This window comes from Spinacia oleracea, chromosome 5, assembly GCF_020520425.1.
Source record: "Spinacia oleracea cultivar Varoflay chromosome 5, BTI_SOV_V1, whole genome shotgun sequence".
Classification (NCBI taxonomy): Eukaryota; Viridiplantae; Streptophyta; class Magnoliopsida; order Caryophyllales; family Amaranthaceae; genus Spinacia; species Spinacia oleracea.
Window position 1 is genome coordinate 10,869,672 of NC_079491.1, and position 26,136 is coordinate 10,895,807.

A 26,136-nucleotide genomic window follows, 5' to 3' on the forward strand; every position below is an offset into this window, starting at 1 on the left:
TGGTACCTAGAAACTACAAATATAGAAAAAGAATGTGTTTAAAAAACCGGACGAACCCGCCATTTTACAATTTGTGACAAATGTATGTAGGTCTATTTCTCTTAGGAGAACATAACAATTGTGACCTTATTTGTGACAAATACAATGCCACAAGTTTCAAGTCATATCCTTCCAATGTTTGCATTTTATAATATGGTCAAGATCGAAACAAGCTGCTTCATTTCTCCATCTATCACTTGCATTTTCAACTAAAAACACCAACACGAAGTTTAATGGAGGTCGAAAACTCGAAGAACAAAAAACATCATGCAATATTTCTCCCTCTACCACTTCAAGGCCACATAAATCCAGCGGTTAATTTCTGTTTCAAACTTGTTTCCTCAAAAAATTTCATTATCACTTTCTTAACCTATGACTTCCTTCACAAACAAATCACCCAAGCACATTCTGTCGTAGAGTCCAATGACGATATATTTTCTCGGGCTCGTAACGGGCCCAACGGGCTTGACTTACGTTACCGGGCTGTATCTGATGGGCTGCCCTTGGAGTTTGATAGGGCAGGTAAACCCGATGAGTTCATAGAGTGGTACTTAAATGGTGGTATGTTTGACCAAGTAAGTAAGGCAATTGAGGAGATTGTGTTGAATTCTAAGCCCAAAGTTGATGTGTTAATTATTGACACATTTTATCCATGGGCCTCTAATATTGCTAACAAGTTTGGGCTTCGGTTAGCGTCATTTTGGACCGAGCCTGCTTTGGTCTTCAACCTCTATTATCATGTTCATCTAATTAAGCAGCATGGCCACTTTGATTGCTCTGGTAATCTCGTTTATTTCTTTCTTTATCTTTTCTTTTAATTGTCATGTTAGGTAGTTGTATGAAGAGGGGCTTTTATTGAGGGGTAGGTAGTAGGTCTCTTATCAGACCACTGTACACAAATCCGGTAAGAAGTTGATCTTATGTGATTTTACATAAAAGTATAAAACTGTCATACTTTCTCTGTTTCGGAAAAATATCGCACCATTTGTTTTTTATACTATTCACGCTATGATTTTGGCCATTCTTTACGATTTGTACGTAATTAAATTTTATTCATGTGGGGTCATGTTAGATTCGTATTGATATATATATTTCTAAATATTATTTTTTTTATAATTTTTACTTAGACACGATTTGAGATTAAGAGTCAAAGTAATGGTTAGAGAAGTAAAAGTCAATAATGATGCGATATTTCCGGAACGGATGAAGTATATAAGTTTTTGTACTTATTGAGAAATAGGGTGACATGCTTTTGTGTCAAGATATTGGGTTAATGCATGTAATTGAGATGGGTTTGTGAGCATGTTAGGAAGACATAATTTTTCCTAGCTAATCTTCTTTTGAGCTCATTCCATTATCAAAGAACATTGTGAGAGGTGTTGACTGTTGAGGTTATTTCTTCAGAGCGTGTACATTGAGACTCTTGGAGTGACTCTTCAAATAGTTCTCCAAGTAACTCTCCAACAATAACTATCTCTTGACCAACATTGGTGGTTCTTGAGAGGTTCTTGAGTAGCTTTTAATGAAGAGCTATTTCAAGATAGCCCTTGACGAATACACCTCCAAGAATTGATTCTTGTTAAAAAGTGAAAAGTCTCTTTATTTGTGAAAGATAATTAATTATAAAGTTGAACAAATAAAGAATATAAGAACACCAAATAGTGAAAAAGAGATTGGTAATCTCTTTTGAAGAATCCAGCAATAATAGGTGTTTTTTAAAAAAAGTTCTTGAGAAGTTGAGAGTATCTTGTGAAATTGTGAAGAAATGGTGGTAAAGACAGAATATTAAAGAGCTCTCACCAATGTACATGAGATATCTTACATGGTACGTGTCGATTATGTCAGACCTAGGTGCGGTTGCTACAATACATAGTCAAGCCTCAAACTCGTTTTCCTAAGTATACCGTGGAACCTATTAGATGTTCGGTAGTGTTTGAAAACCCAAGGTCTAGAATTCATGAACCATACGTGAAACATATCCAAGCTTAGGTGGGTTTCGTAAACCCAAAATTAGATTTATGAACCATACGCGTGGAACTTATCGGGAATTGTTTATGATAGTGCGTAATAGTTACATAGTTTAACGATTAAATTAGTGTATGGTCCGGACGATGTCCCGATTCTTACATTGAATAGTTAAAATTTTATATTTTTCTTAAGCTTAATATTTGATCAAAATGCATGTATTCCTTAGAGTGAAAAGCATCCATTAAGTTCGTCAACTACACAGACACACTACGTCGGTTACCATGTGAAGTAATTTTTTAATTAGATCATCTTATAATTTGTAGAATTTGTTTTCTCATGCTACTAAGTGCGCCAAATTAATAAACACTAAGTTAAATATATATGCAGCTATGAAGGGAAGTCCTATTGTTGATGCTTATGTGACTTATAACATCATGTTTCTTCATGGTTGACATGATGCTTTAATTATTACTCCGTATTTTTTTTCTCAAAATAGTCCATAGAAATTAAAAAGTAACATAAAAATTTTAGTTGTTTTAGATTTCATGTTAACATTTATTTATAAATTAATGTGAAAAGATGAACCACAGTTGGTGGTTGGTTAAGATGGTAATGAGAGTTACCATCCACACTTGAGATCTGGTGTTTGAACCTCGTTATATTGATTTTTGATTTTCCACAAAATGACATGACATAACACTTGGTGAGTGAATGATGTTGCATAATAGAAAGAGTACTACATGACAGATAAACATTTTTCACAACTACTTTTAATATATTAGTGTAGAAGATTATCATGTTCATGTACATAGGATATTTTATCAGACTTGTATGTTGTGTGTCATTGCTAGGAGGGACCCCTCTCCCTAGTCCTTGATTTAATAATTAGTTCAACCGTTTTTTTTAAGTGCACCATTTTCTTTTTTCTAGAAATTGTTTATTAACTGCACTATTTCCCTTCGATCCTTCACAATATGTTTTCGCATGTTTTATAGTTTACACACCATAATACCTATTTACTCCACATTTTATCATATTTCATATTTACCATTGTTATTTAACTTTTCCTCTATTTTTTGTTTGTCGTCACATAGACAATTTTGATATTTACTCTTTTTTCTTAATATTTACGTTCAACTAAAATGGTGCATTTTTAAAAAAAAAGACATACCGTTTACACTTATCGTGACAATTTATGTGAACAAACAATCAACCTTTCAACCAATGAAATAGAATAAGCACAACGTACCGCAACTTAGATCCCAAGAGTTGGGAGAAAGGGGATCAACCGATCAAACCTAACATTTTGAAAATCATGTGAACCTTACTATTCTTCTTTTGTCCTACAATGCTACAAGTAATATAATATGGATAATGATTAAGATGCTCCTTAGCTTTCAGCCTTTCACCACCTCAAAAAGCCTAAAACCAAAATAAATACTCCCTCCGTCCCGGAATACTTGACCTGTTTTCCTTATCGGGCCGTCCCTTAATACTTGACCTGTTTCTAAAAATGGAAATATTCTAACAATATTATATTATTTCTCACTCCACCCCTATTAACCCACCTACCCCTTAATCCATACAAAAAATAATTAAAAATTCAACCCCTACTCTCCCCCAACCCCACCCTTTACACATTTCCCACTAACTACATTAAAATAATACCCCACTATCAACTACTACCTATTAAATTAAATAAGTCAATTCAAGTCCCTTATACTCTGTGCCGGTCAAACCGGGTCGAGTATTCCGGGACGGAGGGAGTAAATAAAACACCCAAAATATCTCTTCTTAAACCATTAACTTAGCTCGATCTCTTAGCTTCATTCCTCCATCTACAACACTTGCATTTTCAACCAAAAACACCAAAAAATAAATAAAATGGAAGCCAAAAACTCGAATAATAAAAAGCATCATGCAATAATTTTCCCTTTACAACTTCAAGGCCACATAAATCCAGCAGTCAATTTCTCTTTCAAACTTGCTTCCTCAAAAAACTTCACTATCACTTTCTTAACCTATGATTTCCTTCACCAACAAATCACCCAAGCACGTCCTGCCCTAGAGTCCCATGACGATATTTTTACTCGAGCTCGTAATGGGCCTAATGGGCTTGATATCCGGTACCGGGCAATATCTGATGGGTTACCCTTGGAGTTTGATAGGACGGGTAAACTCGATGAGTATGTACGGTGGTACTTGAATGGTGGTATGTTTGACCAGGTGAGTAAGGCAGTTGAGGAGATTGTGGTGAATTCAAGTCCCAAAGTTGATGTGTTAATTATTGACACATTTTATCCATGGGCCTCCAAAATTGCTAAGAGGTTTGGGCTTCGGTTAGCGTCGTTTTGGACTGAGCCTGCTTTGGTCTTCAACCTTTATCATCATGTTCATTTACTTAAGCAGCATGGCCACTTTGATTGCCCTGGTAATCTCTTTCTTTTTTTTCTTCTTTTTTTTTCGCTTAATTGTTGTGTGATACGGTTGTATTTTAAGATATTTTCTATAGAGATTAGTGTCTAGATCATCTTTTACTTCAATATAACGAGGGACTTTAATGGAGATATAGGGTTACATGTTCCTATCAAGTACCGAGGTTGGAGGTCTCATTAGTGTTTGCCCGAACTTTGGTCACTATCAAATATGGGAGGATCTTCCACCGGGACCCTTAGAGCCAGACCTATTAAGTTTTTTGAATTATTAATTATTAAGCTAAAATATACCTATAAAATGTCGTTGACATATTGTCATATGATTAAATGTATTTATATTCGCAAAAATGGTAAAATTCAAACATCTTAAACAAGAATCGCCTTAAAAATTACTCTAAGTAAATAGAAATGTACATGATTTCTAGAGTAAATGAATAACTTCTTAGCTACAACAAATATTGTAACAATATCTTTTTGACCGACGTCTTTCAGTTACCTGTTCAAATCCATCTTTCTCCATTTATAATTTATTTGCACTGTCCTTGTGGGTCTATTATACCATTTTTTTTTAGCATTTTAAAGAACTTACCAACTTTTGAGAACAGGAGATACTAACATTTCAACTTTTCCATACTATTATTGGTAACTAGATACCCGGAAGGATCCAATTGATTACATACCAGGAGTAAAATCAATTAAGCCACATGACTTGATGTCATATCTCCAAGACAAAGACGTCTCAACAAACATGCATAAGCTTATTTTTCAGGCATACCAAGATGTTAGATCAGCAGATTATGTACTTTGTAACACCGTCCAAGAGCTTGAATCAGACACCATCTTAGCCTTACAAGCTCGTATGCCATTTTACGCGGTTGGACCTATTTTCCCACCCGACTCACCGGAAAACGTCATGCCCACAAGTCTATGGGCTGAGTCCAATTGTTCAGAGTTTTTAAGGCCCAAGCCCAATGGTTCAGTTTTATATGTTTCATTTGGTAGCCTTGCTAGTTTCACTAAACAAGATGTTATGGAGATTGCTTATGGTCTTATTGAAAGCAATGTTGATTTTGTTTGGGTGCTTCGCCCTCGTACCGTGCTTAATGAAGATGATCGTTTGTTGCCCGTTGGATTCGAACAAGTCATTCGTGGACGTGGGATTGTTGTTCCTTGGACTAATCAGATCGCGGTTTTATCCCATCCTGCCATTGGTGGATTCCTAACACATTGTGGGTGGAACTCTGTGTTAGAAAGTATATGGTACAGAATTCCAATGCTGTGTTTTCCAGTGTTTACTGATCAATTCACTAATCGGAAATTAGTGGTTGATGATTGGAAAGTTGGGATTAATTTCAGCTATGAAGTATGCTTAAGAAGGATGGAAATCGCGGCACAAGTTAAGAGATTTATGAGTACAGGAACAAGAGATGAACTGAGGGCAAACATTGATGTTGTAAGGAAAATATTAGGAAATGCATTAGAAGCAGATGGATCTTCAAGCAGAAATATAGACCTATTTGTTAAACAATTGATTTAGATATATTTAGTTTAGTAGAATCTCAAACTGTTGGCTAATCTCTATGTATCCTTGATTCCTTGTGTTTCTTTAGATGATTTTAAATAAAACTAAAATATTCCACTTTGGAAGGAGGGGTGGATGGGATTTGAATCTATGACCTTTGTATCAGGCTGGTTCTGATACCATATCAAAAGACCAACTCATCCAAAAGCTTAAGTTCCGAGATTAATTTTATACTCTAGTTATCACAAAAAAATTAGAGTCGACTAACAATTGCATGTCTATTCAAATAGAATTGTACGTTACAAGGCTCAATAACATTTATAAGTCGATTTTATTTGGTACCATACAACACTCATGTAAGAGTCACTCATCTTAAGAGGAAGTTGTTAATTTGGTGGCATGATGATGGTGGTTGTGTGTATCTTGTCCATGAACAGCTCGCTGAACTCGGAACTGACATTGAGAGAAACTTGTAGTACTTGAGGAGACAAGGCTTTCCATGGTGACATCTTCCCGGCTACATGAGCAAGTATAGGCCTGCATCATGCATGAATAATATATCAGGAAAATAAGCTAAGGGTTAGAATATTCTTTGAATCGGTCAATCCCCTTAATGCAACGCGTCAACACCCCAATACGGAGATCTCGCTGCCTACTTAGTGAGTCGGGGTACAGGGGTGATACGCCCTGGTTTAGGGGTCCGAGGACACAACATGGTTCCCGATGGGGGTTCAGGGGTGTTGCCCCCGAACTTTACGGCATTTGTTATTCCGTATGAAGACTATCTATTTTGGGCCTATTTTCTGAGATTTTCCGCATCTGTTTAGAGAGTACTGCATAAACTCTCTAGCTCATAACCTAATTTTATTAGGTAATTTTGTACTCTTCAAGATCAATAAAACTTTCATCTCTTCTGTTTATGGACATAACTAGTCAATTAATTGTAAGTGAACCACGTTAAATATCTGTTTTCTTTATTTACGTTATTTATAATCTTTTCTTGCTTATGTTATAAACACTAATGAAATTAGTCGATCTTAGGAGAGGGAGCTAGTCGAGAGAAGAAAATATGACAGACTTACTTGGAAGTTGTGACAATGGAGAAACACTCAATCCCCTCATTATCAGCATCAATGGCAGCCACATGAAACTTTGGGACAACAAATAATTGACCAGCCTCCAACTTGGTGTCCAATACAACTTGTCCATTCAACCCAACAACTCGAACAGAACCGCTTCCTTTAATAACATAAGTGAGCTCAATCCCTGAATCCTTAGCATAATAAGTTGGTCCTAAAGTTGCATTTGGTTCAAGCTTCAACAACTTACCACTAAGCTTAATCCCTTCAAGAGGTGAATGTTTTTCACCAGTTAAAAAATTGATATAACCCCCCTTTTCAACATGAACGTTTGGTGCATTCTTGTCGAATTCAAAGGTTAAATGTTGGGTATTACTGGATGGTTTAGGCATGGTTATCCCCTCATCTACAAGCTTGAACATTAAAGCTTCTTTTTGGGTATTGACTAGCTTATTTGCTTGTTCGTTGCTAATGTCATAAGCTTTGCTAATGGTTTCAGATGAAAAACCTTTCAGTATTCCAATTGCTCCGGCGAGAAGGCCGTAAGTAAAAGTACCAGGGATAGTAGCATTCTGAGTTTCACCCAAGAATATGATTTTGAGTTCATCATGTCCAGCATTGAACCACCATGAGACTGTTCCACTTGGGACAACTATTGCATCTCCTTTTTTGAGCTTTACCACTTTCTCTTCTGTGGACTCGGGGTATATCATTCCAGCAGCACCATCAGTACCTGTGCAACATTACAGATCACATTTTTCAGAAACTACCTTTGTGTAGCACTTAAGTCACTCAGTGGCGGATCTTGAACAGTTTTATTAGAGGGCCAGTAGAAAAATCAAGCAATATACTACGTATTGTGACATATCACACACATTGCCTTATTGCCCTCTTGACTTAGTGGCAAGGGAGATTCGAACTTGTGATTAGACCTGGTTATCGGGCGGGTCGGGTCAGGGTCGGGGCGGGTCAAAAGAGGGTCGGGTATTGAAAGGGTCATTTTTAGCGGGTCGATAATGGGCGGGTCAAAAGCGGGTCGCGGGTCAATAGCGGGTCATTAGTGGGCGGGTCAATAAACGAGCAATGAAAAATGAAAAACAAAAGAGCCATGTGCAAGTACAAGTGAATACGAAGCTATACATGTAATTTTTTGTATCATTACTATTTTAATTTTCAAAATAATTGTAGTATAAGTTTAACCCTATAATGACCCTGTCCAATAAAGGTCTTGTCCAATAAGAGCCCTGACCAATAAAAGCCCTATTAACTTGACCCTAACCATATATCCATTGGACTACCCTATCCAATAACCAGGTCTACTTGTGATATGTCAAACACATTGTCTTATTTCCCTCTTGGCTCTTGCCACTAAGCCAATAGCTCATTGGTGTAGCCTGTAACATCATTACCAATACAAACGTACTCCACAATATTTACTCTCAATGCTCTATTATGGAGTGATCATCTACTTTTTGTTTTGGTTGGGGACTTTGTTACACTAGTTTCTATCTGAAACTCTGATTTTACAAGACCATTTACAACTTAGGAGCACCCAAGTACTTACTGATACGTGGTGCAATTTATGATTAAAATAAGTTTTACGAGTGATAAGTTTAGATAAATTCATACTCTCTGTCTCTCTGTCTCCCTTTGTCCCTTAATACTCGCACTGTTTTGACTTTTTGCACTATTCACATAATTCACTTTGATCCTGTTTTATTTCTAGTATATTAAAACAAATGTTAGTATATAATATATTGATAGCTTCATCTTAATACATATTTCCAAAATATTAATATTTTTATAAGTTTTTATAATATATAGTTAAAGATATTGATGGTCAAAGATTTACATTGATAAACGTGTCCACTTAAAACGGTGCAAGTATTAAGGGACAGAGGAAGTATGTAGTATAAATTTAATTAAGTTCAGATAAGTGAAAATCTTATATGAAATTAGTAGTACGGTTGTAAAATCAATGTGTTAATTCTACTTGTAAATAATAATTAAAGTTTAAAGGAACTACTTGTATAATCACAACGTTAGCTGAGTATTCGACCAACTGATGCAAATCCAACCACCCAACCCAACAAGTCAAGGGTGGGTATGGGTCGGCCATAGATTTGAATCCTGTCACATTTTCTTGTAGATAATTACGTGGTGCTGATGCTAAGATCTACACTATGATCCTGTTTGGTTATGAGCGTTGGCCTTCGGAGCAAAAAGAGCTATTTTTGTTTGTGTTTTTGTGCAAATTAACTTAATTACTACTTCAAAATACTAGGTTAGAATCTATTTGAAAGAACTTTTTAGACCTTTTAGAAGAGATATTAGCTTATTGATTATTTTATAATGAAACAACTAACGACTAACTGTATTTACAAAACACTTTTACACAAACAATTTAATACAATCAGCTAATCAAACCAACTAATGAATACAATCATTTAATCACACTAGCTAATACAACTAGCTAATATCTTGTAACCAAACAAGGTCAAGCTATTATTGCGAAAATAGTACTACATAGTACGTAGTATATGATAAAATGGATATGATACCTTGGACAACATAGCCAATCTTACTGCAATCTGCATAATGAGGGATAGCAAATCCACCAGGCTTCATAATAAGCAAACCACCACTAACTTGGCCTGCCCCAAGAAAAGGGAAAACGGTGTCGTTCCATGCATAGTAGCTTCCCCCTTCTCCATCAACAAGCTTTTGTGGCAACTCTAATGGCACCAAACTCATATTTTCCATATTTGAGTTTATGAACCTAAAAGTTGTCCACTTTTTTTTCTCTTTTATAATACAAGTTCAATAATACAGCATTGGTTTTTGTGAATAATTAACTCAAATCATGGAGGGTGCAACTGTGCAAGTGGACAACGTGTTAGGTAATGAGTGATCTGAATTCTGATCGATCAATAACAAATATCATGAATGATTTTTTTTTTTATTAAGGGAATAGGAAAATTATCATTAATAAATCGCCATACGGCATCTACAACAATAATTAGCCCTAAATAACATATAATCTAGAAAATCAATATGAAATTCTTCATCCAATTTACTAGTATGCACGCTTCGGAACCGCTTCTTTGATATGGTAGTATTCCAACCATAATCGACTTTCGATAACTCAATATCTTTAATGCCTGATGTTAGCAATTGAAATCTGACCTTCATCTTGACGTTCTTGATCTTCAACCAGTAATATTTTTCCCTACTACACATAAATCAAATATCATGAATGATTGATCGTTACTGTATAACATGGAATGTCCAGTGGCCAATCTCTACTTTGCTAATACCCGATTGGGTCATGGGCCCGGATTTTCAACAAATAGACAACCGTATAAAATGGAAAAATAATACTACAATATTTCATACAGAGTACGTAAAATGGAGTAACATGAAGTAGGTAGTGGGAAAGGAAGAGGATCGGATACCTTGAATAACAAAGCCAATCTGCAAAGTGAGGGATTCATAATGAGCATTGCCACCACTAACCTGCCCTACCCCAGGATATGTGAATACGGTGTCGTTCCATGTATGATGTATATCGAGCTTCTGGGGATTCTGTGAATCTGTGATGCCACCAACCTCCCAACCTCATATTATTTTCCATGTTTTGTTTGTTATGATAATTCGCTACTCAGGAGTCAGGAGTCAGGAGTCAGGAGTCAGAACTATGATATTATTGGGTGATGATAAAGGTCGCAAGTTGCGACAACATTTAGTTGTCGCAATTTTACGTGTCGGAATTTAATTGGTACACATAGGCGCCACGTAGGGTATGCATCATCAAATTATTTTTACTATCAATTCAATATTTTTACTATGAAAATATGTAAATAAGGTATTCGGGATAAAAAAAGGAAACAAATTAGAATATTAAGATTTCCCTACTTTTTTTTAAAACATGTATAATATATTATATAAGTTAAATATTTTAGTGTCCAATTTAAATCATGACACATAAGCATGCCATGTCATCATTGTGACACGGCTTAAAGGTCGCATGTTGCGACCTTTATCATTTTCGTTATTGGTATACAAAGGAAATTATGGATGGACACTGGAAAACGTGTCTATTATTGTATTACTCGACTACTCGTGTAAGTAACGTTTTCCGTCCATGCCGACCAAGTAAAAATGGTGGAGGAGAGAATTTATAGGATAAAAAGGTGTTGCATGTATAAAATATATAATATATTTAGTATACACTTTTATCTAGGTTTTTTTTTTTTGTAATTTTTACCCAGTGTTTTGTAACTCCTTTACTCTCCTCTCTTTGCTGTCATTGAATTTTGTCTATTTTGTGAATCAATGGAGGAAAAATTAAGAGAATTCATGAAAAAGAAGGAAACAGGAGAAGAAAAGGGAGTTAAATACATTAAATCGTAGAAGTGGATGAAATATCAGAAATATTACTGTTATTGTGCACCCCCACGCAATGGTTTTATCTATTTTTTCGTTGTCAGGTACGTGGTATATACAAAACAACTTTTAACTTTTTTTAGGTGGTAAAATACAAGTTTTAGTTTTTTTTACGTGGTAAAAAATATTTTTTGTTTTTTAGGTGGTAAAAAAAATTCCATGTTTTTTATTAACTTTTATATTATGAAAAAAAGTTGATAAATAAACATTTTAAAGGGTTAAATAGTTACATTTCTACATTATTAGTGATTTTGAATGAATAATTATTATTAAAATGAAAAAATTTATTACTAGAACTTGAACTTCTTATACAAAATATGGAAAGTAAATTACTCATGAGCCGCTCTTGATCAATCAAAATTCATGGAAATTTTTAATTCTCATATTGTCAACCAAACAACCTAAGGAAGTGATTTCATTACCCTTCCACGACCTCTCAATCTTCAAATTTTTAAGAGGTCTTGCTCTTAATCGGTGTCGGGTTAACTTGTGTGAATGGAAATTCTAGTGTGTTTAAGGCCTATATATACTACATACTTCCTCCGTTCTTTTATGTTGTTCCCATAAATAATGTGGGTGAAAATTAAGAAAACTGGAATCTTGATTTGTATGGAGATAAGACTAATGATTGGTATAAAAGATTCTTATTTTAGGAATAAAGTAAAGAGAAAATAATAAAGAAATAAGGGAAAAGAAAGATAGAAGTATTTGATTAATGTAATTAAAAATCAGATTACATGGGAAACAAAAGAAAAACAGAGCTCTTTAATTGACCTCTTCCTCCACCTTGACCACCTCCTCCCATGATCATCATCGCCATCATTTCCCCTTCTCTCTCACTGATTATACCAAAAATAAACCAAAATTCAAAAATCTAATATACATATATAAAGGAGACACTTTTGCTGAGATATTAGAGCGCCACGTAGGATTAGTAATGCTCTCGGCCAATGAAAAAGAAGATTTCTAATTTATTTTTGAATTAAAAATTCAAGTGCCACGTATATAATTAAGTAGATGCCACGTGGATATATATCTAAGTTTAATTTATAGGAAAAAAAAACGTTTAAACGTATTTGATGGGAAGAGTTGTCATACAAATAAAATACTCTACCTAATGTGAACCTTCTGATACGTACTATCAGAGGTTTCTCCGAAATTGCTTTTGATTTTTGCCAACTTTTTTATTTACACTTCAAAATGTTTGCTTTTGATCAGGATACGTAATACATGACTTGACGACATAAATCCAAAAAACAAAAAGTCCTAATACACTAAATATAACCTAAACGTTTAAGATAAACGTAGATAAACGTATACTAATACACTACAATTCTTTAAGATATAAATTGGAAGTTCTAATCATATTCGAATTTATAATACATATATAAAGGAGACACTTTTGCTGAGATATTAGAGCGCCACGTAGGATTAGTAATGCTCTCGGCCAATGAAAAAGAAGATTTCTAATTTATTTTTGAATTAAAAAATTCAAGTGCCACGTATGTAATTAAGTAGATGCCACGTGGATATATATCTAAGTTTAATTTAAAGGAAAAAAAAACGTTTAAACGTATTTGATGGGAAGAGTTGTCATACAAATAAAATACTCTGCCTAATGTGAACCTTCTGATACGTACTATCAGAGGTTTCTCCGAAATTGCTTTTGATTTTTGCCAACTTTTTTATTTACACTTCAAAATGTTTGCTTTTGATAAGGATACGTAATACATGACTTGACGACATAAATCCAAAAAACAAAAAATCCTAATACACTAGATATAACCTAAACGTTTAAGATAAACGTATACTAATACACTACAATTCTTTAAGATATAAATTGGAAGTTCTAATCATATTCGAATTTATAATTGATGAAATCCTATAAATTGGTCGTATTGTTCAATTCATAACTCATACACAATCACATCTTTCACTTTTAAGTTTGGTTATCAATGGCTACTTCTTTGATCCATGATTTAAATTTCAGTAGGAACGACTGGAAAATTAAAGTTCGTGTTTCCCGCTTGATTGATGTGGTGAACTTCCGCAAACAAAATAGTTTAATTAGTTTGGACATGGTTCTCATCGACGAAGAGGTATATAATTCTTCTAATATTTACTTTATGATTTTACAATACACTTTTTAAATTAAGGGTGATTATGTGCATGCCTCTATTAAATCCAATTTTGTCCAGCACTTTCGTCCAAAATTAACTGAGGAAAAAATCTACACAATCAGATATTTTTCGGTCCAACCTAATAAGGAACAATACCGTATTGTTGGCGACAACAAGATAATGATACAATTTTTTCAAAATACCGTTGTTAGGGCCGTTGGGAATATAGATAAGATTCCATTGCATCAATTTGATTGTGTACAATTACAACACTTGAATAAGTTTGTTAAAAACTACTCACTTCCTGGTATGTATGATTTTGTTATTTATTCCGTACTAAAGTTTATTTGAGTTATTGTGATACAATTTTGCTAAATACTTTGTCTTTTTTTCTTTTGTTGTTTTTTTTTCTCTTTTTAGATGTCGTTGGTATGGTTGTGAATGAAGTTGGAGATTCTATCGAAATAGAAGACCAATGGTACATATTTTTTACTTCTTATGTAGAGTTAATTAAATATATTATTTATGATGTTATTATTTATTTAGTTTTCTTATCTAAATTATTGCAGGGGACAACGAGCCCAATTAAAAATTTGGAGCAACGGTTTTGCTGAATACTCCCAACAAAGAACCCAACTTGGTGATTCTACTAAGCCTTTTGCTATAGTTGTTACGTCTACCATGGTAAAAGAATTTTTAGGTAAGTATTGGTATCACACATTATTTCTGAAAAATTGTTTTACGAACTATTTATATACCATAAGAAAATAAAAAAGGCAGTGCTTCGACTCCACCTCAAACTAATACAAAGAGCTGATCAGAAGTAATGCGGAAGTTGATATTGGTACATCAAAGTAGCAAATATGAACACAACTATAACAAAACAAAAACTAATGGAAAATAAATTCAAAAAGATCAAGCTAGATCATATGAAGAATTATTACGATTTAAGAAAAGTAACGCCGTAAAATTTAATAAAGCTAAACCGCAAACCGACACTATACTTCCATATGTCTTTCAATTTACGAATCTTCGGAACATCAAGATTTATATATATCTTGGTTGATGGTGAAGTGGTTAGATTAATTTTACCTGTATAAAATAAAATAAAAAATATAAATAGTTCGTAAAACAATTTTTCAAAAATAATGTGTGATACCAATACTTACCTAAAAATTCTTTTACCATGGTAGACGTAACAACTATAGCAAAAGGCTTAGTAGAATCACCAAGTTGGGTTCTTTGTTGGGAATATTCAGCAAAACAATTGCTCCAAATTTTTAATTGGGCTCGTTGTCTAAAATGAAATTCAATCCAAAATATAAAGATCAATTTTATCTAATATATAAAATATAGCAGTTGATAGATATAGGAGTTTTATCTTAACGTAACAATTTAATAGAAACCGTGCATCCGCACGGGCTAAAATCTAGTATAGCAATAAACATGAACAAAAACATGAACCCGGAAAATTAGCAACAATTAACCATTAAACCACCAAGAACATGAACATAATCCACGATTCCGACTGTAATTAGCAAACATTTTTAGAAACTAATTAACTCTCCTCTAGAAACATTTCAGAAACTAATTAAACCAGTAACTCTCATAAACTAATTAAACAAATTGTAATTAGCAAACATTTTCAGAAACTAATTAAACCATTTGTGAGGGGGGTCGGAAAAGACGGGTTTAGGTTTTTTCTTACTTCTTCCCTCGCAGATGTGTGTCAAATAATATTAAGTAAAATCAGAATAACTGTGGGCAATTAGCCTCTTTTTACTAGTTTATGGAGTCGTCATCCAGTTTTAGAAAATTGACAAAACCCGATTGTTGTGATACGTGAGTACAAGCTTGTGAGGCCCATGATCAACGTATTTGACCACAACGGCCTTAGGTTCCCTTGTGATTCCTGGTGTGGGAATCGCGGCCCAACAGTTGAGTATTATGCCTAACATCAAAGGGATTGGTCTGTGGTTGTTGAACTAGGCCTTGGGCCTGCGGTGTAGAAGCAAGCTGGGCGGAGCATGCTGAAATAGGAGGGGAGCTGACATGTTGGTGGACAAGGGTTTAGGTCCCTCTCTGCGAGCCCGGCCCAAGAGTAGTTTGGGATGGACGTAGAGCTGTCAAAATGGTCACTCGAGTCTGGTACGAGTCTGATCATCTCGGGGCTCGAGTCATGATCCGGTCGGGTTGTGTTGGATTACTTTATCACCCGGTTCAGGTCGGGTTCGTTTAGGTTGATTTTCGGTTTGTCATGCATGTTGGGTTATTTTTTCATTTCGGGTATTGGTCAGGTTCGGGCCAGGTCTTGTTCCGCTTAGGTACAATTTCGGGGTATTATCCAGTCGGGTTTGAGTCGGGCTTGTAGCATTTAATTTCAGGTACGGGTCAAGTTCGGATCGTATAGTTATCGGGTCGGTTGGTCGGGTTCTGGGGTTCCCTCTCAGATACGGGTTAAGATCGGATCCAATAACTATCAGGTCTAGTCAAAATTTTAACCTATAATTTTTTTTCTTAATTGTATAAATTATTGATTCATTTACTTTGAATGGGAGTTTTATTTTAACCAATTTATCGTGTGTTTTTTTCAAGTCAATACATATATAAAGTTAATATGGATTACGAGTCAATAAACAATTTGGTCATTTCAAAATTTTAAAGCATAAAATGTATAGCTATACTATTAATTAAACACAGGCAAAATACGTACATCATGTACGATTTTGCATAGTAACAATAGGTTAAGTTCAGTCAAAACTATATAAGTGTATATGTTCAGGTTAGTTTCTTCTATAAAAAGGGCTCGAGTTGAGATTACAAAACAATAACTCAAAAGCATTGTAAGAACAAAACAAGACGTACACATTTAGCGTTTGTTTAATTTTAATAATAATGTTAAACTTATGTTAAATTGGGTTTAACACATTTCATTTGTTCCATATTAGGTAATTATAAAAAATAATTAACTTGATTTAAGTTACTATTTGGTTAGGTCAATGACAAGTCGGGTTGTCAAAAGATCGGGTAAAATCAAGGTAATGGGTTATCAGGGTCGGGTCAATATTAGGTCTCGAGTTGACATCGAGTCGGGTGTTGAATCAGATTCGGGTCATTGTCCGGTCGAGTCAGTTTTGTTATCGGCTATATTCTGTTCGTGTGTCGAGTTTGGATCATGCATTGACGGCTCGAAATTGGTCGTCGATTTTAACGGGCCAGATACGGTCGGGATACAGATTTCCTTTTTTAAACAACAATTCAAATTCCGATTGGTTTACGGTCCTTACAAATACATGTCATTTCATGTCGGATTCTCGGATCGGGTCAGTTTTTTACAGTTCTAGATGGACGCTCATCATCCCCAAAAAATTATAATATATCAAAGTATATGTGCCAATCTCTTTGAAATAAATTTTATTTTCATCAAATATTAGGTTTTTCACCGATTATCAGCCGGATTTGGCAGATAAAAATGTAGTGTATATTTGGGTGTCCAATTGACTCCCATTTGGGCCTACAGCCCAAAAGGCTACCACAACAACATACAAACCACTTACCCTTCCAAGGCTAATCAGCCAACCAAATGGCCCAAGGCCCATCAAGTAATGAATGACCTATGAGGTATTTACTACACAAACATTATAAATAAGCCATCAAGGCTCACATTTCATGGCACGTCCACTTTATTGCTGAATCCGAACCAAGTACTTACTTAGGCATCGGAGGGGCTTTCCTCGAAACACCCCCGAGGCTAGTTACTTTGTTCATTGTGCATGTATCTTCGAACACTACACAACCATTCAAGCTAGATCTTCCACATTACGAAATGGCCTTCAATCCGAAATTCATTATTTCAACACCGGAACAGGTAGTAATACTGATTATTCGACCCAAGAACGGTCAATAGTACGTGCACTTCTTAGAGAAATTAGAAGTGGTACAATCAACCTCACAATAAGTATATGTTTGAGCAAACATAAGAAAGAACTAAATGTTAGGAAATTAGAACAATCTTAAGATACTCCGTAGTAGTCTTTTCCACACAAATATCCCAAACCCCACTAACCATAAAGCTCATATAGTAGAGTTTTAAACCCGGTTAAAACTCTCTTTCAGCCCTCTTTCAATCAAACACTTCCCGTATATCAAAGTTTTAATCAGTGAAATCTCAACATAATACTGCGTAGAATTATACGTTTATACATGGAAACAAGAGGATACAATGTACATAATACGAAGTAGTCCGTATATCAGTATATGCAGAATTAAGAGATTAAGAAAAGATCATTTAAGAAGCTCCTCTTTGCGAGCAGAATCCTCCAACTCTCTTAAGCTACCAACTTTAAGCTCAATCTCTTCAATTAGCTCTTCGCGCCATAATGCTGCTCTTCCAGCTTCCTCAATGTCTTCTTGCTGCATTACCAGTTTCCAAACCCATTAACATTCCAATTATCTATACCAAGTATAACAAAATCATTCAATTCATCTATACCAAGTACTAATACAAGTAAAAGAATAAAATAATACTTTAGCAGCACCATGTAAAAAATATTATGAAACAAACTAAAACGAAAAGCGTAAAAAATCATTTTAAAACGGAGGTAGTAGCTGATATTGAATGGGAAATGTACATTACCTTCTCATAGACCCAGTGCCCAGTTCCATCTCCTCCATCTCCCCTATATTGTTCTGAATCATAGTATGGATCCTGAACACCAATCCTCATCATCAAAACAACAACCCATAACTCATGTTTATATTTACGTTACACTTAATTCCAATTTCTATAAGTCGAACAGAACACACTCTTGCAATTGACGTAGAGTAAAAAGGATTAAGTATTGAACATAACATGTAATACAAATAAGTAAAAGAATAGAAGAATACTTACTTTAGCAGCACCAAAGACACAACATCCCCAACAAGTGAACATCATATAGAAAAGGTCTGCCATTCAAAACCAAACAAAATTCAAATATTAATTAAACTCTAATTAATTTGTGCATTAACGAGCGTGAAACTCCAAATGTTGTAATAGATCGATAAGAAAGAACTTACAAACATTCTTGATGGCAGCATCACTAAGATGCCAAATTGATTTGTGGGTAATGAGGTCTCTTTGTCCTTCAACATGCTCAACTAGAACTGCCATCAAAGGCCATTCTGCTAAACTAACTTTTACTTTCCCAGCATTACCCCTTCCTCTTTTTTCAACCTTTTTTCAAATCAAACCATAAGCATATTATATTGGATTCATTTACCATATATAGTATAATTAACAAAGTTCAAGTCTTTCTAAATTTACCTGGTTGTTGCCGAAGTTGGAGATTGAACATGGTTTAAGCTGCAAAAGTTAACAATAAAACAGTTGTTAATTGAAGTGTTTCAATTGGTAATTATAAGTCATGTTACAAAGAGGGGGATATTACATAATACCACTAATTTAGGAGAGTTGTTGTTAATGGTGTTTGAATTTAGTGAGTGGAGTGGAGATATGGGCTTGGATAAGGTGAAACTCATCATAGCCTCAACCATTTTTTGTTCAACAATGTAGTTTGGTGTTCATGTGACCAAGTTGTGTTGTTTCATGAGAGGGAATTGGATAAGACAACCACTTCCACTCATGTTTCCCTTACCTTTTGGAATGTAATTAATTAGTTAGTGAAATTTCCTAAAATACCACCGTTAGTTAATTATACGTGTGCATCCAAAACTATTTTATTTGTTTATGTATATGCAGTATTTCTTACCGGATAAGCAATAAAATTAGCAATAACTAACATTGAAAGTTACGTGAATGCAAACTAGCTTAATTACTGAATTGAAATCAAATTTCGATTATGTACGTATTGCATCATTATCTTTTACGGATCATCTGCAATACAATATACAAAAATCATCAAATAGGTATTTTGTTGGACGACTTTGTAATGTCATCAATTGGCCCATTAGCTCAGCTGGTTAGAGCGTCGTGCTAATAACGCGAAGGTCGCAGGTTCGAGACCTGCATGGGCCAATTTGTTTTAACACTTCATTGATTTATTTTTTGGCTTTACATTTGGAAGAAAGTAAAATTCCAAGTCTACCAAGTGGCGTATTTTATCAGACTTGTAAGTTGTGAAGTAATGGTTTCGTCAAAGAACTACCCAGCAACCAAAAAATTCACCTAATTTAGTTTTCCTAGAATTTCATTTGCTCACACAATTATCACCCCACTCAATTTTTAATCTAAATAAAAGTTTCAATTTCTCATCCAAAAGTTTCAATTTCTCATCCAAAAGTCACAATTTTTGGTTAAATTGTTGCACAAAGAATGGGGTTGTTTGATCTTGAAAAGAATTTTGCATTTTATGGCGCATATCACAGCAACCCAGTTAACATTTTCATTCATATGTTGTTTGTTTGGCCAATTTTTTACACTGGGCTTATGCTGTTATACTATGTTCCCATGCTGTTTTTCCCCAATTTTGCATCATTTTACACTATAATATATGCTATTTCCTATGTGGGTATGGATAAAAAATCTGGGTTTGTGGCTGCAATTCTCTGTTTCATCTGTTGGATTGGAGCTTCTGCTTCTGCTAGCCATCTTGGGTATTCTTTAACTTGGAAGGTAATTTCCCCATTTATGTTAATATAATTTTTTGGATAATTCTTCTTTGTTGAATCTGTTGGTGGATATTTTATTGGATCTTTGTTAGTTTTGTGTGGTATTAAGCTTTTTAATTGATGGTTTAGTGTACATTGGGTTTGATTGTTTTGTATTTTTTCGATGGTTGATTTCATCTTTATTTTCTGGCAACTGAAAAGTGATGAATGTATATTAGGTTTATGTTACTGATAGCTATGTTATTCGAACTTGGGTACTCTAATTGGACATGAGTCCATGTCCATGTCCAACTGTCCTACTTGGCTATTTTGTAAAAACAATCCATGATTTTGGCTCAAACATGAAATGTTGAAGTGTCCATACCCATGCCAAAGTGTCCAGGATCCACGTAACATAGACTGTTGATGTTGCTTCTTTAAGAGTCTGTCGCCACTGGGCAGTGAACCTGGGAGTCTATGCTTAAACCCTATAAAGCCAAAATTAAATTATGCTATAATTAGAGGGTCACTTGGGTTTTTAACTGGTGGGATTAGGTTCTGCATATACTTGACCTCTTAAACTTTGTCTAAGGCAGCCTTGATGTAAATGCATGAATATCTGCTTTTATTACCAAGTGTTACAATTTAGAGGTGTGGGTATAACTGTGTAATTGGTGATTGTAACTTTGTAAGTAATGACACATTTACTGTATCTGGTAGTACAAATACAAACTGTGAACTGAGTCATGAGGCATACTCACATAGAGGATTGTTAAACATCAAGTAGCTTGTGACCAATTGGGCACAAGTCACCTAATACAACCACTTTTAGTACGGACACAAAATATGTCAGTACCAATAAGGCAGGTACTCCTTTTATTGTGTATTGGAATATCAATACCACACCAGTCTCACTTCCAATACCAAATTAATGGGTACCAATAAGAGTCACTTGCGTCCATTTTGGACACAAACCACTTGAGACTTAGAGTTCCTCTACTCACATATCCATATAAAATAACACACAAATTGGTAATTGTTTTCTGAATTTTATGACCTTTTGGCAAACAGTGAGTACTGTGACGTAATCTAGGTTAGTTAGTTGTGTTGTCCTATCATTTTTATTGTCACTTTTTTAACAGAAACTTATAGTAAGAATTTTATTGAGTTTTCTCATGATGGATTTTTTGATGTCTTTTGTTCTTTTTGAGAAAGTCTTGTAAGAACTGCACTAATTCTGTATCATGATTATCAGAATTATACGAAGGAATAAACTACCAACAAACAAATATGGTCTCAATGTCTCATAGTTATGCCGTTATGCATACTGAATTAGTTAGATTGCTTAGGTTAGGATGAGTTCATGGTAAATTTCTATATAGTTTATGCCTAGGAAAACCTACCTTAGAAGCTACGAGTATATATCTTATGAGGCAAATAATGGAGTATTATAGGGCAAGAAGAAGGATTTGCACATGGTTCATTGGTCCATATTGATTTAGAGAAGGCGTGTGACAAGGTATCGAGAAATCGAGAGAGGTGCTTTGTTGGGCAATGGTGAAAAGGGGTATATCATGTAAGTATATTGACCTAGATGAAAGCATGTATAGAGACGTGAAAACAAATGTCAGGAGCTATGGAGTTACAAATTCATTTTATTTTATTGTTGGATCCCACAAAGGATATGACTTACTCCTTTCCTTTCTGCAGCAGTTTTGGATGACGTATCAAGGTCTATCCAAGATCAGATAAATGATCTTTGCTATTTGTAGATGATGTCGTGTTGGATAATGAGACTAGAGATTAATGATGATTTAAAGCAATAAAATTAGAATTTCGAGGGTTTAGGCTAAGTCGGAGTTAGTTGAGTACATGAAGTTTCATTTTATTATTGGGAGAAACCTGATAGAGAATGTTCCAAGTATTTGGAAAAAAGTTGGAGCTATGGATATTGAGGATAAAACGGGAAATCGGCTGTGCCAGTTAAGGCATGCAATTCATCGACCAGAGGATGCACTGATGATGAAGGTGGAAGTTTAGGATATAGGGGATTTCAAAAGAAGGCACGAGATAGAGGCCAATGACATGAATGAAGGGATTCTGTAAGAGCATGTAGGCACTAGATATAAGCGAATAGAGGAAGAAGATTTTTATGGATGGCCTTTAGAGATAGACTCTTGCTTCATGTACCTGCCTCTATTCTTTTGAGAATAAGGCTTTGGTTTTGTTGTTGTTGTTGTTGTTGTTGTTGTTGTTACGAGCTAACCGCTCGTAGGCTGACCTTATAATATGCACGAGTAATGAGCCATCATGTTGAAGGGACCATCTAGGTAGATGTTGAGGCCCAAAAACTAGCATATTCCTCAAAAAGTCCAAAATTTTTTAGTATGAAATTTTGAGCTTGGAGGTGTATCATTTTTATTACAAAGTATTTGTTCCCATCTCTGGTGATAGTCCAGATCCCCAATCACATTTCACCCTCATCAGTGGGATAGATAGTTTTGATAGTTCCTGGGGTTGAACTGAGTCCACAGAGGATTTGATCTGTTTCTTTCTTGCAAGCATAAGGTTCTATCTTTTTTTGGTGAACTCTAAATCCTTGTTACCTGTCATTCCACCCGGGTTTTGTTGATATTCTTGCATCAGTTCTCTGAACATCACCCAGCTTGTATCCAGCAGTTTATCCTGGCATTCAATGTGTCTATCTTATAATTTTGGTTTTGCTACTACTAAAGCTGGGTATAACTTAAAAGGTATTGGAGCCATTCCTAAACCCAGAACCAAACTGCAATCTAAATTCACTACACCACTAATATTTTTTGGAAGATACACTACACCAGTAAATAATGAGACTGTTGTATACTGCTTTCCCTTCCTCATTACTTAGTGATTTCCTGGTTTGTTCTTCACCTGTTCTGGCTGTGCTCTCATCTTCCAACTTACATCCTTATCTTTTCAGCCACTTTTTAATTTGTTTGTTACTGTTTCCGTCATTTATGGTAAACTCCTTTATTTTGAAGTGGTAGTTGTTTCCTTTTTCGGCATTGTATATCAATTTGAGGGTAGTGTTGTAAAAATGATTTATTTAGTTATGACAAAAAAATCTTGGCAGTGATGGAAAAGGACAATAATAGAAAGGACAGTCTCTATTCTTTAGATATAGAATCAACATGGTTTCGTAGCTCTTTCGTTTCGAAGTAAAGTTTAAAATTCGCCATTTCTTAACATCTGTGATTCTGTTCTTCCCAATTTATTCTATCCATTCTTCCATAAAATTTTGTTTGCAGCTCAATTTGGGGGATATAGGCCATATAGGAATTGGCCTACTCTCTCTTATCAAATTCATTCACATTCATGACCAGCTGCTTTTGAACAGAAAGAAGCTACCATGCCACAGATTATGTGATCAAGCTTGCACAACTTTTCTCATTTTCCGTATTTCTCTAGGACAAAGTAAATCTGTAAATATGTGAGACATACACATGGTTAGTGGTTACTTCATTATCCAAACCATAGCTTGTAAATTGTAATAACTAAATTAGTCAGCATATCCCCGATATTTTTGGCATGCCATTTCTAGGAACCAGTATGCGAGTAGGTGTAGACACTCTTTAATTTGGTGTCTACAGTAGAGGAGCTTAATGTGTGATATGCGGACTAGCGGAGGTGTTAGGGAATTTGTTAATCCTTGTCATCCACTTTGTAGGAGCTTTTGCATAGTTTTTATCGTTGTTCTTTTCCATGAGCGAGGTTTGTTTCTCCGGGAGCTTTTTCCTTTGCCTACTGACTTTCCGGAATCCAGGCTTCTTGTTTGCTTGTCGTGGATCTGTGAATGAGTAGCATCGAGGCAAGAAAATTAGTTCTTAATGCAAGGGCACGGACAAGTTACTTGTCCATTTGAAGAAATTTTTCTTGATAATGCCTGATTTTAAATATTTTGACGAATCTATTGCTAATGTTTTCAGACTGATAGTTAGATACTTGACCTTTGAACTTTGTATACTGTAAAATTTGGCTGAATATTTGAACTTCCTTTGATCTTACTCTTAATTTCTATGGAGAAATACAAGTTGCATATTGACCTGTAACAAGTGTCATCGCGAGTTATCTTGCTGTAGTTAGGCTGTGTTCTTTTCACCCAATGTTCACTCATCGGAACTTATTGGATGTAATCCGAACTTGTTGCAAATTGAATTTGGGGAGCCCTTTTTGGAACTTTTAGGAATGCCATTTTTCTAATACAACACACCACCAAACATTCCGTACATCATCTTCTCAATAATGTACCATTATAACCAGTATCTTGTGTTGCAATTCTGATTTATCTTACACTCCCTTGCATCCATCTGCATAGCTGCATTCTCACTTTGCACGTGCTGGTGTTTTGTTAAGTTCCCTCGTACATTGTTAGTGTCACAGGTACACTGAAACTGCTACACATAATATGGCGGCATGGCCTGATCACTGATGTTCTTGAATTTTTTTGATATAACTGATATTCATGTCCAATCACCACTCAAATGTTTCAAATTCGGAGTTAGCTTAATTAACAGTTACTCGTTCGTTGGGATTTAGCTTCTTTAGTTCACCTTGGCAGGTTGTTTTAGCAGCTCAGTTGATTTGTTGGTCCGCACAGTTCCTTGGTCATGGAGTATTTGAGGTGATCATCTTGTATATATTCAGCTTTTATACCCAGTATAATTATTGCTTCTTACCATATACATACGTTTTTTCCTGACAGAAACGAGCACCTGCTCTTCTGGATAATCTCGTACAAGCTTTCTTGATGGCTCCTTTTTTTGTGTTGCTTGAGGTAAACCATTCCACCTCCTTTATGTGTGTTTATAAGCTATGGTTCTTCCCCTCCATAACTGTGACTCGATTTGTGAGCCAAAAATATGTTGTTTATTTGTTTAGAAACATGGACTGACATAGAATATATGATAATAACTTACAGGCTCTTCATCAGTTCTTCGGGTATGAGCCATATCCAGGATTTTACACAAAGGTGAATGCTATGGTGGATGCTGAAATTAAAGAATGGAAAGAGAAGAAACAAAAGAAATCATCTTAAATTAAGGTTGTGAGTTATTCACTGTTTCTTAATGCAACTGTCTGTATATTATTACTGGAGTATCATTATAATAAAACAGAATAATTTAAAGTTACAGACAAATGTGGTAGTTTGAAAAACTAGTGTTATGTGCTGCAATCAACAATTGTAAAGGCCAGATTGTTAACCTGAATTCTATTAATCATTTGATGTTCATAGAAAAATGTCATTAGGGCAGCCGATTGGTTAGCTAACGTGGATGATTAACATCGGTTGGTTACCATTCATCCTTTGAAAAGGAGTAAGAAAAGTCGATTTTACACACAAGGTTTTTTTCTACCATTTTGCCAAATGATTAAATAACTAGTCTTGTAAGGATAAATTATGCAGAATTATTTCCCTAGAAATTAGCTAAAACCATAGTTAAACTGGGAAAGAGGAGTAAAATACATTTTTGAGACTTACCTTTTACAATTTTCATTGTTTTGGAAGTCACCTTTTGTCATGCATCATTTAGGGACTGATGGTGACCGAAGAAATAATATTCCGACGAGCTTAGAATTTTTTAAACAAATATTAATTAACAAATATAAAAGGAAATTACAAAATTTATGAGGATAGTGAGTTGCAAGCTGTATTGCAAATTAAACATAAGGCTCAATTTGATTTGGTGTAAAACGTTTTCATGAAAAATGAATTTCCTTTTTCAATCATTTTACGTTGTTTGTTTTGACAAGAGATAAAAAACGATTTTCCATAACTCCCTTAAACGTGAAAAAACTTTTTCCATTTGAAAGAGAGGGAAACCACTTTTCCACATTTCTTCCTTACCTCATCTTCATTCTTCCCTTCAGTCTTCATCCATTTTCTCCCTTTTTTTTCTAAT

At 34.9% G+C, this 26,136-nt stretch overlaps 5 protein-coding genes and 1 non-coding gene across 6 annotated transcripts; 4 read left to right on the top strand and 2 right to left on the bottom strand.

Annotated features, from left to right (window-relative positions):
- The first annotated feature begins 3,761 nt into the window (after positions 1 to 3,761).
- On the top strand, positions 3,762 to 6,111 carry LOC110799565 (UDP-glycosyltransferase 86A1-like). Its single transcript, XM_022004840.2, has 2 exons — positions 3,762 to 4,438; positions 5,093 to 6,111. The coding sequence occupies exons 1-2, from the start codon at positions 3,892 to 3,894 to the stop codon at positions 5,977 to 5,979; spliced, it is 1,434 nt and encodes a 477-aa protein (XP_021860532.2). The 5' UTR covers positions 3,762 to 3,891; the 3' UTR covers positions 5,980 to 6,111.
- A 106-nt stretch (positions 6,112 to 6,217) lies between these two features.
- Positions 6,218 to 9,861, bottom strand: LOC110799572 (11S globulin seed storage protein 2). Its single transcript, XM_022004855.2, has 3 exons — positions 9,605 to 9,861; positions 7,047 to 7,776; positions 6,218 to 6,501 (listed from the first exon to the last, which is right to left on the bottom strand). The coding sequence occupies exons 1-3, from the start codon at positions 9,804 to 9,806 to the stop codon at positions 6,351 to 6,353; spliced, it is 1,083 nt and encodes a 360-aa protein (XP_021860547.1). The 5' UTR covers positions 9,807 to 9,861; the 3' UTR covers positions 6,218 to 6,350.
- A 3,583-nt stretch (positions 9,862 to 13,444) lies between these two features.
- LOC130461313 (uncharacterized) lies at positions 13,445 to 17,087 on the top strand. Its single transcript, XM_056829360.1, has 5 exons — positions 13,445 to 13,588; positions 13,688 to 13,916; positions 14,030 to 14,087; positions 14,179 to 14,309; positions 17,044 to 17,087. Exons 1-5 carry the CDS (start codon positions 13,445 to 13,447, stop codon positions 17,085 to 17,087), a joined length of 606 nt encoding a protein of 201 aa, XP_056685338.1.
- Positions 17,088 to 17,750: 663 nt separating this feature from the next.
- LOC110798747 (photosynthetic NDH subunit of subcomplex B 4, chloroplastic) lies at positions 17,751 to 19,238 on the bottom strand. The gene is made up of 6 exons (XM_022003948.2): positions 19,046 to 19,238; positions 18,915 to 18,953; positions 18,668 to 18,824; positions 18,501 to 18,556; positions 18,246 to 18,317; positions 17,751 to 18,022 (listed from the first exon to the last, which is right to left on the bottom strand). The coding sequence occupies exons 1-6, from the start codon at positions 19,142 to 19,144 to the stop codon at positions 17,894 to 17,896; spliced, it is 552 nt and encodes a 183-aa protein (XP_021859640.1). The 5' UTR covers positions 19,145 to 19,238; the 3' UTR covers positions 17,751 to 17,893.
- A 313-nt stretch (positions 19,239 to 19,551) lies between these two features.
- Positions 19,552 to 19,625, top strand: TRNAI-AAU (transfer RNA isoleucine (anticodon AAU)). The gene has a single exon. It is a non-coding gene; the product is annotated as a tRNA-Ile (tRNA).
- An 82-nt stretch (positions 19,626 to 19,707) lies between these two features.
- LOC110799581 (2-hydroxy-palmitic acid dioxygenase MPO1) lies at positions 19,708 to 25,455 on the top strand. Its single transcript, XM_056828365.1, has 4 exons — positions 19,708 to 20,222; positions 24,795 to 24,857; positions 24,939 to 25,010; positions 25,155 to 25,455. The coding sequence occupies exons 1-4, from the start codon at positions 19,923 to 19,925 to the stop codon at positions 25,269 to 25,271; spliced, it is 552 nt and encodes a 183-aa protein (XP_056684343.1). The 5' UTR covers positions 19,708 to 19,922; the 3' UTR covers positions 25,272 to 25,455.
- Positions 25,456 to 26,136: the final 681 nt, after the last annotated feature.